General features: G+C 45.1%; 1 protein-coding gene across 2 annotated transcripts in view; it reads right to left on the reverse strand.

Annotated features, from left to right (window-relative positions):
* Nucleotides 1–14995, reverse strand: part of PRKCE (protein kinase C epsilon) — a 547581-nt gene that overhangs the window by 81277 nt on the left and 451309 nt on the right. For both annotated transcript variants that reach the window (XM_070379638.1, XM_070379639.1), the window contains exon 12: nt 9478–9632. In XM_070379638.1, the coding sequence (XP_070235739.1) occupies nt 9478–9632 (155 nt within the window). The remainder of the gene's footprint in view (nt 1–9477; nt 9633–14995) is intronic.

Consider the following 14995-nt stretch of genomic DNA (forward strand, 5'->3'; position numbering starts at 1 on the left):
TTAAGTGTTCTGCTCAGGAAAACACAACAAAGATGCAGCATATGCGGGATCCAGCCCCAGCTCTCTGACTCCAGCTCAGCGCTGTCTCCAGCACACAACTGTGCTTCCCACGCGAGGCAGCACGGGGACAGGATGACCTGACAGCGGTGGCAGCAGCGTGAGATGTGGCAGGATCTCCTTCTTTGGAAATACCATAAAGCCCATGAATAATAGCTGTATCTACCACTAGGGTTACTGTATGATGACTAAATGAGTAAATGGGTGCAAAGTGCTCAGAATAGAGTCTGGCTGGTAACGAAGCCTAAAATGAGTGTCTTGCTATTGTTGTTGGAGAAGGCGATGGCACCCCACTCCTGTACTCTTGCCTGGAAAATCCCATGGACGGAGGAGACTGGTGGGCTGCAGTCCATGGGGTCGCTAAGTCGGACACGACTGAGGGACTTCACTTTCACTCTTTTACTTTCATGCATTGGAGAAGGAAATGGCAACCCACTCCAGTGTTCTTGCCTGGAGAATTCCAGGGGTGGGGAAGCCTGGTGGGCTGCTGTCTATGGGGTCGCACAGAGTCGGATACGACTGAAGCGACTTAGTAGCAGCAGCAGCAGCAGCAGCAGCTATCGTTGTTGTTGCTGCTGCTGCTACTGCTTCGATAGTTATTATATCTGTTATTATTTTTCACTTCTAGATAAATAGGTAGCTTGAATGCTCACAAATTATTTTTTCTCCTTCCCCAAATTACACACAAAGGCCTAAACACACAAAGATGGGGGAAACAACAGAAGAAAGACCAGCAATGTAATTTTGGAAGCAGAAAAGCAAAGGGGTGAGTGGGAATGGCTCAGTAGACCTGAGAAAGAGCTGCATCCTGAGCCAGCAATGGGATAAGTAAAGGACAATTAAATTTATGCTGTAGAATCTCCCGTTTCCTGCTCTAACAAAGCTCAGGAATTTACAATAACTGTTACCTCTGGAGATGAGGGTGATGTAGATAAAGATCTGGTTGAAAAGCAACTATACACTCAGATTCTCTTCTTACTCTGCACACCCCCTTCTCTGCCTCAGAGACTTACTCTCTGGAGAAGAGAAACAGATAGTCTCAAGGACCAGGGTGGAATCAGGGAGAGTGCAGGCACCAGGGTATAGAACTAAAAATAGAGTAATTGGATGGATATATGTATTTTGGGTCTAGTTTGGAGAATGATAGCCTGCCTTGATCCTTGGAAACCTTTTCTGCCATGGCCACAGGTAGGTGTTTCCTGAGAGGAAGGTCTCTGGTTAAAGGCTATGTTAATAACTGGAAGGTCTAATATTTAGAGTCTCATCTTCTTTCAGTATGTTTCCAGTGTAGCTAATGTTCATACAAAACAGAGGCTGGGGAGGGATTGGGGAGATCCCTTCTTCCTTCCTTCTCAGTCTTCTAAGACCTGGCCCTTGGAAAATCTCCAAGGATGGACTACAGATTATCAGACTAAGTGAAGAGAAAGACAAATATCATATGACATCACTTATATGTGAAATATAAATTATGATACTAATGAATTCATTTACGAAACAGAAGTAGACTCACAGACAGAAAACAAACTTATGGTTACCAAAGGGGAAAGGGGTTGAAGATAGGATAAATCAGGAGTTTGGGATTAGCAGATACAAACATATAAACAACAAGGTCCTACTGTAAAGCACAGGGACGTATATTTAATATCCTGTAATAAAGCACAATAGAGAAGAATATGGAAAAGACCAAATATATATATATTTGGTCACTTTGAATCACTTTGCATATACCAGAATCCAATCAGCTAAAAGAAAGGAAAAAACCCTTTTATTTAGAAATACTAGAAGCGTAAGCTAAAAGATGGAGAAGGCGATGGCACCCCACTCCAGTACTCTTGCCTGGAAAATCCCATGGACGGAGGAGCCTGATAGGCTGCAGTCCATGGGGTCGCTAGGAGTCGGACACGACTGAGTGACTTCACTTTCACTTTTCACTTTCATGCATTGGAGAAGGAAATGGCAACCCACTCCAGTGTTCTTGCCTGGAGAATCCCAGGGATGGGGGAACCTGGTGGGCTGCTGTCTATGGGGTCTCACAGAGTCAAACATGACTGAAGCGACTTAGCAGCAGCAGCAGCAGCAGCAGCTAAAAGAATTGCAAGCAGGTATCTTTGTGGAAGGGGAAATTGTTGGAGAGGAAGGGCAGAAAACAGATTTTCATTTCTTTAAGTACCTGGTAGAACTATTTGAATCTTTATGTATATCTCTGATTAAAATAACATCTAAGCTTTATAACACCTCACTGTGTAAACTTGAGTAAGTTACTGCCTGGTTTCGGTTTCCAAGTTCTGTATCTATAAACTGGAGTTGGATGAGATAGCCTCTGAGGTCCCCTTGATCTAATATTCACACCATGATTCCTGCCATGGGAACTGATATCATCTCATTACATACTCAACCCTTAGATCCTTAGCAGTTTTACACTAAAGCATTGAAGTATCATTTTCTACAATGTGTGGGAGAATGTTGACAGCTGAGAACAGTGCTCAGTGGGGACAAAGATCCGCATGAGATTTTCCCCACAATCTCCCCCATAGACCACCAGGAAGGCAAGACTACAGAGCGCATCACAACTCTGTCTGCATTTCCTGGGTGGGCCTGGCTTGGAGGGCATAGTCAGAGACCTCTGTCTCCAGCTCTTCCTAGGGAAATCCTTCCCAAGTTCCTCCTTTTGGGCTTCATCCCCCAGCCCTGGAGAGGACTAGATATTTCACACTCAGGCTTATCTGAGTCTGAATTAAATCTTTGTTCCCTGCTCTTAATTCTTCACTGACTTTTATAAACATCATCATCAACACGAAAACCTTTTCTAAGCACCTCTTGAGTAGAGTGACCTAGACAGGGCCAAAGCAGAAATGCCCTTTTCTCGCCTCCTGTCCGCTATGGCCTCTCAGTTCTGGCATCAGGCATAGATCAACTCTTGGGGGGTGATGGTGATGACTCATTGAGGATTGACAATCTTGGAGAATTAAAGGAGCAGGAGAGCTTTATAACTTAAAATTTCCACTCCTGCTGGTTGAAGACCAAATTTTAGTGCTCAATGTGACTAAAGTTAATCATCAATGATGCCTGACATAAATTCCTCATCATTTCCCCTTCTTTTCATATCCTTCACTTTTATTCGTACAGTTCAACTTGTCATGACCACACTCAACTACCTTAGAGAGGAGTCAAGGCAGGTATTATCTGAACCTCACATGGAAGCCACTCATAAAGAGATCCAATCACTTGCTCAAGATTTTTTTGAAGGATTCTCTAGCAACTCTTCATCTGTTTTGCCCTGGATGGTTATGAGGTTGGTGAAGAGAGAACTGATTTTACTTTTCTGTTTAAATTTTGATTTTTCCTATGACTTTTACTTTTGTAATTTAAAAACACGGGAATTTAGCTTTATAAAAACAAAGGAAAGAATTCATTCTTCTAGTGTTAAGACACTTGGCCAGAGGGGCAGAAGCCATGTTCTTTACCACCCTCTGCTGCGGTAACTATGATTGTGGAAGAAGATGCCTTTCTATCTGCCAAGCCCCTGGTTCTCTTCCCAGGGCCCCCACTGCCCTCTGTGTCTGAGGTGGATCCCATCCTCTCACTTCCTTGTCCCATGGACAGATGAGTATCCTGAGACTCAGCTGCTGTCCTGAGCAGCTCAGAGGAAAACAGATAAGCTCCGAGCATGGTGCACCATAGGAGAAAGTTCCCTACATCAAATTTCAGAAGAAAGTCTGCCTCTCAAAACTTCCCCCATCATGGTGTGTGTGAAGGCATAAGGGAGGAGAAGAAATGTTCAAAAGGCATAGTTAGGAAGTGTGGACCCACAGTGAGCTAACACCTGCTCCAACTGCAGCACACAGAGAGTTCCTAGGAATGCTGAGCAGAGAAAACAGAGACAGTGCCCTGGCCACCCACGTGGGGAACCTGACTAGAGAGACCCGGAGGAAAGTAGCCTGCCTGTCAGCCTGGACTCACCTTCTAGTGTGAGCCCTTGGCTAGAGGAACAACTTCTTCCCTTAGTTCCGGAACCCTGGCCAATTAGCCACTAATTAGTTTGTGTATAACTTCCAGCAGGAAGGCTGGAAAATTCTACTTCAACTTTGGCAATGAGGTTCTTCCTGTAAAATTTAGTCTTGCCAATCTCCCAGATAAACCCTTGCACCAAAATATGGTTGCCATCTGGGCTTCACAGGCGAACAGGCAGACACATGCATCATGCAGCCCTTGTGCTGGCAGCTTCAAACAAAGGAGCATGGGAAAGAGAGATCACGTGGTCCTAATTCGTCTATGAAATGAGAAACATGCAGGAATGGGGCAATTCAGGGTCAAGGAAGAAAAACTGTGTGTTCCAACAGATGCTTCCAACACAGACTTTCAAAAGTGCACAGGTACGAGGTAGCAGATGGTGATTGCAGCCATGAAATTAAAAGATGTTTACTCCTTGGAAGGAAAGTTATGACCAACCTAGACAGCATATTAAAAGCAGAGACATTACTTTGCCAACAAAGGTCCGTCTAGTCAAGGCTATGGTTTTTCCAGTGGTCATGTATGGATGTGAGAGTTGGACTATAAAGAAAGCTGAGCCCTGAAGAATCGATGCTTTTGAACTGTGGTGTTGGAGAAGACTCTTGAGAGTCCCTTGGACTGCAAGGAGATCCAGTCAGTTCAGCCTAAAGGAGATCAGTCCTGGGTGTTCATTGGAAGGACTGATGTTGAGGCTGAAACTCCAATACTTTGGTCACCTGATGCAAAGAACTGACTCATCTGAAAAGACTCTGATGCTGGGAAATACTGAACACAAAATAATCACCACCCCCAAGAATTAGAAAAAGAGCAGAGTGAAGTCTTAGGCACTGGAACACATGTAAACAGAAAAGAGGGAGAGGAATTAAGTAGAAGAAAAGAATGTGGCAAAACTGATCAGGAAAACCTAAAGCTGATTATTTGAGAGAACACGTAAAAAAGATAAGTTTCTGACAAGATCAATACTTTGGCCACCTGATGCAAAGAGCTGACTCATTTTAAAAGACCCTGATGCTGGGAAAGATTGAAGGCAGAAGGAGAAGAGGGTGACAAAGGATGAGATGGTTGGACGGCATCACCAATTCAATGGACATGAGTTTGGGTAAACTCTGGGAGTTGGTGATGGACAGAGAGGCCTGGCGTGCTGCAGTCCACGGGGTTGCAAAGAGTTGGACATGACTGAGGGACTGAACTAAACCGAACTGATGAGGTAGCAACCCAGCTGGACTGCAGGGTTCTGGAACATTAGAGATGAAAACAAGTATTGATTGAACACTTACTACAAGCAGCAATAATAACCTAGGCCGGCCAGGTAAGCATGCCTGCATGGAGTCATGGAGTTCTCAATCACAGAATAGGTATCTTAAGTAAAAATACAAGGCTGACAAAGGGAACTGGTTTGAAACAGAGAGATGCTGTCGCCCAAAGGAGGCATGATCCCCATGACAGGCTGAGTGGTCAGGGTAGGCTTCCAGAGCAGGGGCATCTTACACAGTCCTGAAGGCAGAACAGAACTTTTCTATACCTGTGGTCCCCAAGTCAATTCTTTAAGAAAGTAAAGATTCCTGAATCCCATACCAGACCTAATGAATCAAAGAGTCTAGGAATGTTACCCTGGAATTGCTATTAAGAAAAAAATTATGATTATTATGGCAAATTTAAAACATTCACAAAAGCAGACATAATAGTGAACCCCTGTGTACCCAACACCCAGTCTCAGCAATCATCAACTCACGGCCATTCTTTCCCCATCTATATCCTGATCTAGTCCCCTCATTTAGTATTCTGGAATCAACTTTTTTTTTTAAACCAGGGACCCTTAGACAGTCAGACTATGGATGTGACTTAGGAGCCCCTCACTGAGCAAGATACAGATTGCGAACAAGGGAATTCTAGGTACGGTGGAGACAAAGACTTGGAGAAATGAAAGAGAAGGGCATCTGAGGGAGAATGGTCTCATCTGGAGGGCATAGACGGTGGGCTACACAGTTGGGGGAATAGTGATGAGGATCAAAAGATCACTGGGGACCACCAGGGCCCTTTTAGCATGCATGGTATCTTTGTGAGAAACAAAAAAGGGGTCTCCTCTAGGTGGAAAAAGCATCTCTTCCTCGGGCTGAAACCAGATGCACTAGCAGAGCAGACCTGGGTGCCAGCTCCCACTCACCACCTGGGCCCCTCCCTCCCGAGCCACGCCCAAGTCACGCAGCCGTGCACAGCAGCACCAGGGCCAGGGCTGATGGATTCTGATGGCCAGCAAAAGGGGCTGTGCTTTATCTAGTAAAGGTAGAAAGATGCTAAGAAGGGCACCATGTGACCATCAGCCTGTACTTGGAAAGAACACTGGGCTGCGCTGGAGAGGGAGGTAGACAAGATAGGAGGGAGAAACGCAAGAGGCAGTGAGGACTCAGGTCAGTAAACTCTTGCAAACTACCTGGGAAAGAAGGTAGAAAGCCTTGGAGATCATCTGGAGAGAGTAGTCTTGTGCAGGGATCTGGAGAGAACTGGGGGCTGGAGACAGTGATATGGGAGTCTCGGGCACACAGGTGTCATTTGGAGACAGGCAACTGCTGAAATTGCTCAGGGAGAGTATTTAGGGATGAAGGCCCTGGAAAAAAACAGTATTTAGAGGATGGGGGTTGGAGGGGAGAAGGATCAGGCCATGTTATATAGAGATTAAGGAGAAATGGCCAGGGAAGTAGAAAGGAGAGAAAGAGGGGACAAGTCTAGAACAGAGAAGTGTTCACAGGTGAGGTGAGAGGCAAGTATTCATCTAGGCAAGCAGAAAGGAAAAGAAACTAGAAATGTAAGGAAAAGTCAAGTTTTGGAGTACCAGGAATGACTAGTAAAGAGTATGGACAAGTGTCATGATGTATAGCAGGAGCCTGCTGATCAGTTACACTTCCTAAGTCTGTTACTTACCGAATATGGCCTTGGGCAAATTATTGGGTTGGCCAAAAAGCTTGTTCGGGTTTTTCTGTAAGATGTTATGGAAAAACCGGAACAAATCTTTTGACCCACCCACTATTTAAGGGGAATCTCTGAATCTCTGCTGGTAAACTGTGGGTGATTATACCCACTCTGATAGGGAGTGGATAGGGATGATATCTCAGTGAATGACAATTCTTCTAGTCACTGGCTCCTAAGAGTGCACTGCCTTGTAGTATGGGTGATATTTTCACATATCTAATGCCAGTATCTCTAACTAGTTGGCAAGCTGCTTTGGAGGCAGAGATTAGGAATTTAAACTGAAGCCAAGGGTCATTTCTTGTTCATCTACTATGTGCAAGATAATATGAGGATGTAAAATAAGAAGGTCAAAGGGTTAATAAAGAAGCTGCCACGGTCCTAAGGGAGAGGGTGTGACATTCCCAAGTTACAAATAAAGTGGTGCCTGGAGAGACTTGCTCTGGCTGTGGGACCAGGCTTCTAGCAGGCAGGCAGTATTGCATCAGGCTTCTGGGCTGGAAAGAGGAGGACAGAAGAACAAGAAAGTAGGGAATTGTCAGATGAGCTTGAGGCAAGCTAAGAACCTTGGGTTCCCAGGTGGTGCTAGTGGTAAAGAACCTGCTTGCCAATGCAGGATATGTAAGAGATTCAGGTTCGATTCCTAGTTCAGAAGGATCCCCTGGAGTACGGCATGGCAACCCACTCAAGTATTCTTGCCTGGAGAATCCCATGGAGAGAGGAGCCTGACAGGCTGCAGCCCATAGCGTCGCACAGAGTCAGCCACAATTGAATGACTTAGACACACACATGCAAGAACCTTGGTAGGTTCAAGGGATCATGGGAAGTGAGGTGTACTGGGCTGTAGTAGATATAACCTAAGGTGACCCCCAATGTTTCACACTCTGGTATAATCCCATAACCCTTTCCCCTTGTGTATGGTGGAGAAACTGTGACTTACCTCCAACCAAAACAATGTGAAAAGGAATGTGATATCACTCACAATTATAAGACATCATAGGGCAAGGGCCAAGGGATTTGCAGGCATAATTAAGCTCCCTAAATGATTTGACTTTGAGTTAAAAGGGAGATTAGCCTAGGTGGGCCCAATCTAATCAAGCGATCCTTTTCAAAGAGGGTCCAGGCCTCCCTGAAGTTAGAGACTCAAGGCAGGAAAGGCTTTCACTCCTGCTGACCATGAAGAAGCCACGTGTATTCTCCATTTGTAAGGAAATGAATTCTGCCCATAACCATGTGAGCCTGGAAGAGGAGCTCAAACTTCAACAAGAAAGTCAGCCTGGCTGACATCTTGATCACAGCAGAGAGACCCAGGTATGCTGTGCCTAGACTTCTGCCCTGTGGGAACTGTGAAATAATCAATGCTTTAAGCACCACATTTGTGGTATTTGTTATGCAGTAATAGGAAACAAATGTGTGGACTTGTGACGTGGAGGACCATAACAGCAGGCTAGAAACTATGGGCTTTGTTATGCAGGCCATAGGGAGCCACTGACTATTTTGAGCAGAGGGAATTAAAGAAGCTGAGGGTTGGTTTCAGAACCCCTTGGAGAACATTTTTTTTTTTTAGTCAGGGCATTGCTCCCAGTAGCGGGGCCAGTGAAGTTCTGGTGAGGGATTAGTTTTGGGTTGAATCAAGCCAGCTATTCTTCAACCCAATTGAAGGAAAAAGGAGGAAGCAAATTCTAAAGAAATTGACAATCATTGAAAAAAACCTGAAGGAACTTTAGTGTCCTTGTTGCTAATTATAAATATTTACTCCTCCCAGAATTCCTGACCTCACAGAAGAGCCTGTGTAAGTAGTACTGCTCTCTTACTGGAAAATTTGTGTGTGTGTGTGTGTGTGTGTGTGTGTGTTCCATGTTTTCTTGGAAGGGGGACAAGGCAGTAGCAAGGGACTGGATGATCTGCAGAGAGTCACTTCCTGTGAGATACTGTCTAGGTCCCCTCCCCTCTTCCCTCCTAGATCATAAACCCTGAGACCCCCCAAGGAACTCCTCCTTCTCTGATTCTATCTGCTGGAGACAACTAAGCCAAACAAACTCAGGAAGTGGCAAGAGGTTGGGAAGGGGAGGAAGTTCATGGCACAGAAGGAAGAAGTACAGAGAATGCCCTGATGTTCAAGGAAGAGGGTTGGGGTGGCAGGGCGGGGAGAGAAATGAAGGTCACCCCAAGGTTACTTGGCACTGGGCCTTTAAAACGTCCTGCTTAAGCTTTCAATCAAAACTGGCACAAACAGTGGATCAGATCTCCCGGGGCTATTCAAATATTAACATTTACAGTGATAAACAGCCCCCCAAAAAGCCTTCTGTAAGCAAATTGAAACAAACAACTAATTTAAAGCGAGTTGCTAAGAGACCAGTTGGGTGGAAGCCAAAGTCAGTTCAAGCATCCGGAGAACTCTCTATTTTTTCGCTTTTGGGGAAGAGAGGAGGTGAGGAGAGGTACCTGTAGATGACTCCATGTTGGTGGAGGAACATGAGAGCTGATGTAACCTCTGCAGCATAGAACCGGGAACGAGGCTCATCGAATTTTCGGGAGCGCTGAATCTGGAACATGAGGTCCCCACCATTCACATACTCCATGACAAAAAAGAGGCGGTCCTGAATGGAGAGGAGAAAATGCCATTTAGCGAGTCCACTGCAGCTGCCCACACAGGCCAGTGAATGTACAGTGAGTTCCAAGTAACAGAACCAGGACTCAAGCAAGGGGCAGGGTGCACAGGTGGGGGAATTCTGATAGCACACGTTCTAGAGAGAAGACAAGGAATCAGGGTATGAAGTGCTGTTCTAAGATCTTTCTCTTTCACAGGAACCAGCATGGTCTAGTGGGAGGAGTCTAAGATTGACAGAAAGAAGACCTGGATCTCTGCCTAATTTCTGTTACAACCTTGAAGTGTGACCTTGGACAAGTCTCTGTCCCTTTGGAGGCTCCAGTTACTTTTGTCTGTGTGGTAGGTTACATCATGGCTGCCCCAAAGATATCCCAGTCCTAATCCCTTAATGTGTAAATGTTACCTGAGATGGCAAAAAAGAACTCAACAGTTGTGATGAAGTTAAGGATCTTGAGTTGAGGAGATTATTTTGGATCACCAGGATGGGCCTTAAACAAATGTCACAAATGTCCTTATAAAATGAAGGTAGAGGGAGATTTGAGAAGGGAGGAGAAAGCAGTGTGACCAAGGAAGCAGAGATTATAATGAAGTTGCCACAAGCCAAGGAAGGTGGTGCTGTCAGAAGGTGGAGCCGCCAGAAGCTGGAAGAGGCAGGGAAGGGTCTGTCCTAGAGCTTCTGGAGGGAGCATGCCTCCATCCGCACTTGGACTCTGGCTCAGTGACACTGGTCTCAGACGTCTGACCTCCAGAAATGTGAGAGGAGAGATTTCTGTTATTTTAAACCACCAAGTTAGTGGTGATTTGCTAAGGCAGTACTGGAACCTAATACAAAACAACACAGACTGATGAGACGGTGAGAGCCCCGCCCGTGGAGGGGCCACGTCTCACTTTGGAGGATGCTCCCTCTGGGATCTCCACCTTGATGTGCTTCCTATGGATTTTGCCCTCAAGAATGGCCAAACCATAATCACATCTCATCGGGGGTGGTGCCTTCTTATCTGCACATCATGATGATGTGGGAAGAAGACAGACTGAAATTTACTTTTTGTATAGTTTCCTGACTACTATTTCCTGAGCCTGTAGAGTGTGGGGTGCTATGCTGGGCAGGAGGCAAAAAGTTGTAAGCCATCACTGTCCTGAATGTTGCGGGGTGGGGTTATAAGCCTTAACCATAAGGCTTATGATCCAGGGGCAGAGACAGGAAATGTGTAGAATGATGAAAACTAAATAGGACCAGAGTGCCTTAAAGATATTTGGTGCTAAAAGGATTAGGACAAAGGGAGACTCTTTGAACTGGGGGTCCATGGAGGATTCCAGAAGGAGATAGGCCCTCCCTGAGAGGAGGAGGAGATGGGGGAGGCACCAACAAATACCAGGACATGGGAACAGAAGGACAGTGCTTGGGGACCGGTGAACTGACCAGGTCAGCCAGGGAGGAAGGTCCATGGAGCAAAGAGGAAGCGGTGAGGCTGGAGAGGCCAGAGGGTCAGAGTAAATTCTTAACATATAGACGTAGTCTCAGCAAAGCTGCTAGGTGGATGTCAGCATATTATCTTTCATTAAAATTAGTAGAATCATTTCAATTAAGACTCAGTAAAAATCACAATTAGCAAAGGCTAATAGAGTTCTGCCAAGAAAACTCACTGGTGATAGCAAACATCCTCTTCCAAAAACACAAGAGAAGACTCTACACATGGACATCACCAGCTGGTAAACACCAAAATCAGATTGATTCTATTCTTTGCAGCCAAAGATGGAGAAGCTCTATACAGTCAGCAAAAACAAGACCCGGAGCTGACTGTGGCTCAGATCATGAACTCCTTATTGCCAAATTCAAACTTAAATTGAAGAAAGTAGGGAAAACCACTAGACCATCCAGGTATGACCTAAATCAAATCCCTTATGATTATACAGTGGAAGTGAAAAATAGATTCAAGGGATTAGATCTGATAGACAGAGTGCCTGAAGAACTATGGACAGAGGTTCATGACATTGTACAGGAGGCAGTGATCAAGACCATGCCCAAGAAAAAGAAATGCAAAAAGGCAAAATTGTCTGAGGAGGCCTTACAAATAGCTGTGAAAAGAAGAGAAGCGAAGGCAAAGGAGGAAAAGGAAGATACACCCATTTGAATGCAGAGTTCCAAAGAATAGCAAGGAGAGATTAAAAAAAAAACCTTCCTCGGTGATCAATGCAAAGAAATACAGGAAAACAACAGAATGGGAAAAACTAAAGATCTCTTCAAGAAAATTAGAGATACCAAGGGAACTTTTCATGCAAAGATGGGCACAGTAAAGGACAGAAATGGTATGGACCTAACAGAAGCAGAAAATATTAAGAAGAAGTGGCAAGAATACACAGAAGAACTATACAAAAAAGATCTTTACGACCCAGATAATCACGATGGTGTAATCACTCACCTAGAGCCAGACATCCTGGAATGCATAGTCAAGTGGCCCTTAGGCAGCATTGCTACAAACAAAGCTAGTAGAGATGAAGGAATTCCAGTTGAGCTATTTCAAATCCTAAAAGATGATGCTGTGAAAGTACTGCCCTCAATATGCCAGCAAATTTGGAAGACTCAGCAGTGGCCACAGGACTGGAAAAGGTCAGTTTTCATTCCAATCCCAAAGAAAGGCAATGCCAAAGAATGCTCAAACTACCACACAATTGCACTCATCTCACATATTAGCAAAGTGATGCTCAAAATTCTCCAAGCCAGGCTTCAACAGTATGTGAACCGTGAACTTCCAGATGTTCAAGCTGGTTTTAGAAAAAGCAGAGGAACCAGAGATCAAATTGCCAGCATCCACTGGATCATCAAAAAAGCAAGAGAATTCCAGAAAAACATCTGCTTCTGCTTTATTGACTACACCAAAGCCTTTGATGGTGTGGATCACAACAGACTGTGGAAAATTCTTCATGAGATAGGAATACCAGACCTGACCTGCCTCCTGAGAAATCTGTATGCAGGTCAAAAAGCAACAGTTAGAACTGGACATGGAACAGACTGGTTCCAAATAGGAAAAGGAGTACGTCAAGGCTGTATATTGTCACCCTGCTTATTTAACTTATATGCAGAGTACATCATGAGAAATGTTGCACTGGATGAAGCACAAGGTGGAATCAAGATTTCCGGGAGAAATATCAATAATCTCAGATATGCAGATGACACCACTCTTATGGGAGAAAGAGAAGAGGAACTAAAGAGTCTCTTGATAAAAGTGAAAGAGGAGAGTCAAAAAGTTGGCTTAAAACTCAACATTCAGAAGACTAAGATCATGGCATCCAGTTGCATCACTTCATGGCAAATAGATGGGGAAGCAGTGGAAACAGTGACAGACTTTCTTTTGGGGGGCTCCAAAATCACTGCAGATGGTGACTACAGCCATGACATTATTAAAAGACGTTTGCTCCTTGGAAGAAAAGTTATGACCAACCTAGACCCCTTATTAAAAAGCAGACATTACTTTGCAAAAAAGGTCCATCTAGTCAAAGCTATGGTTTTTCCAGTGTATGTATGGATGTGAGAGTTGGACTATAAAGAAAGCTGAGCATCGAAGAATTGATGCTTTTGAACTGTGGTGTTGGAGAAGACTCTTGAGAGTCCCTTGGACTGCAAGGAGATCCAACCAGTCCATCCTAAAGGAAATCAGTCCTGAACATTCATTGGAAGGACAAATGCTAAAGTTGAAACTCCAATACTTTGGCCAGCTAATGTGAATTTGAAAAGACCCTGATGCTGGGAAAGATTGAAGGTGGGAGGATAAGGGGAAGACAGAGGATGAGATGGTTGGATGGCATCACTGACTCAATGGACATGAGTTTGAGTAAACTCCGGGAGTGGGTGATGGGCAGGGCATCCTGGTGTGCTGCAGTCCACGGGATCACAAAGAGTCAGACATGACCGAGTGACTGAACTGAACTGAACTGAAAAATCACAATAATATATTATTCATGGAGCAGCCTTGACCACACATCTACTTTATAACTGGCATCTCTTCTAAACTAAGTCACCCTTAGGAATTATAAATTCAGATGCCTTCTGCCCCCACCACAACCTCCAGAATTATTCAAGCCTCACTGCTACTCACAAGAGCCTAAGGTCTAGCTTCTCTTCCATTTGTCTTGACCTTCCCCTTCAAAGCCTGGCTTATTTTCTCCCCCAGGTCCAGCCGGGTACTCAGAAGTGTTCAGATCATCTATTCAATCATCTCTTCAATGATCATTTGATGATGAGTGTTCATTCGATCATCTATTCCCCATTCAAATCCTTATTTCAATGATCAGGCCAGTGCCAACCCAATGAAACCAGAATTTCTGAGGGTGGACTCCAGCTATCGTAGTTCTCAAAGCTCCTCATGTGATTACAGTGGGCAGCCAGGATTAAGAAACACTCTCCCATCTGGTTGATGCCAAGGTAATATACATGGATCATATGTTATTAGGGTTTTCCTCTTTTTCAAGGGTGTCCCAAGAACAAGGTTCTCAAACTTGTGCATCAGAATCTCACAGAGGTTTATTAGAACATTGGATTCCTCCTCTGCTCCTTCTGTCCTACAGAGTTTCTGATTCAGAAGGTCTCGACTGGAGCTTGAGAATCTGCATCTCTTAGTTCCCAGGTATGATAGGCTGCTGGCCTGGAGCTCTCACTTTGAGAACCAATGCCCTAGAGCATGGAGAAGGCAATGGCACCCCACTCCAGTACTCTTGCCTGGAAAATCCCGTGGACGGAGGAGCCTGGTGGGCTGCAGTCCATGGGGTCGCTAAGAGTCAGACACGACTGAGCGACTTCACTTTCACTTTTCACTTTCATGCACTGGAGAAGGAAATGGCAAGCCACTCCAGTGTTCTTGCCTGGAGAATCCCAGGGACAGGGGAGCCTGGTGGGCTGCAGTCCATGGGGTCGCTAAGAGTCAGACACGACTGAGCGACTTCACTTTCACTTTTCCCTTTCATGCATTGGAGAAGGAAATGGCAACCCACTCCAGTGTTCTTGCCTGGAGAATCCCAGGGACGGGGGAGCCTGGTGGCTGCAGTCCATGGGGTCGCACAGAGTCGGACACGACTGAAGCGACTTGGCGGCAGCAGCAGCCCTACAGCACTTGGAGCAAGGCTTCCCCATGGCAAATATAGCCTTGTCACGCATTCAACACTACCCTAATCTAGCTGAACCATCATCAGAAACAGCTGCTGCAATACCAGTTCCTGGTCACCAACTTGGACTTGGGCTTTAGCAATCATGGAACATTTTCTTGCCTTTGTTTGAAAGAATCCAAATTTCTAAATCTCACCTCCCCACCCTGCCTCCCTGGCTGCTTTTTACTCCCCACAAGGCATTTAAGGACAGGG

This window comes from Bos mutus, chromosome 11, assembly GCF_027580195.1.
Source record: "Bos mutus isolate GX-2022 chromosome 11, NWIPB_WYAK_1.1, whole genome shotgun sequence".
NCBI classification, from domain to species: Eukaryota; Metazoa; Chordata; class Mammalia; order Artiodactyla; family Bovidae; genus Bos; species Bos mutus.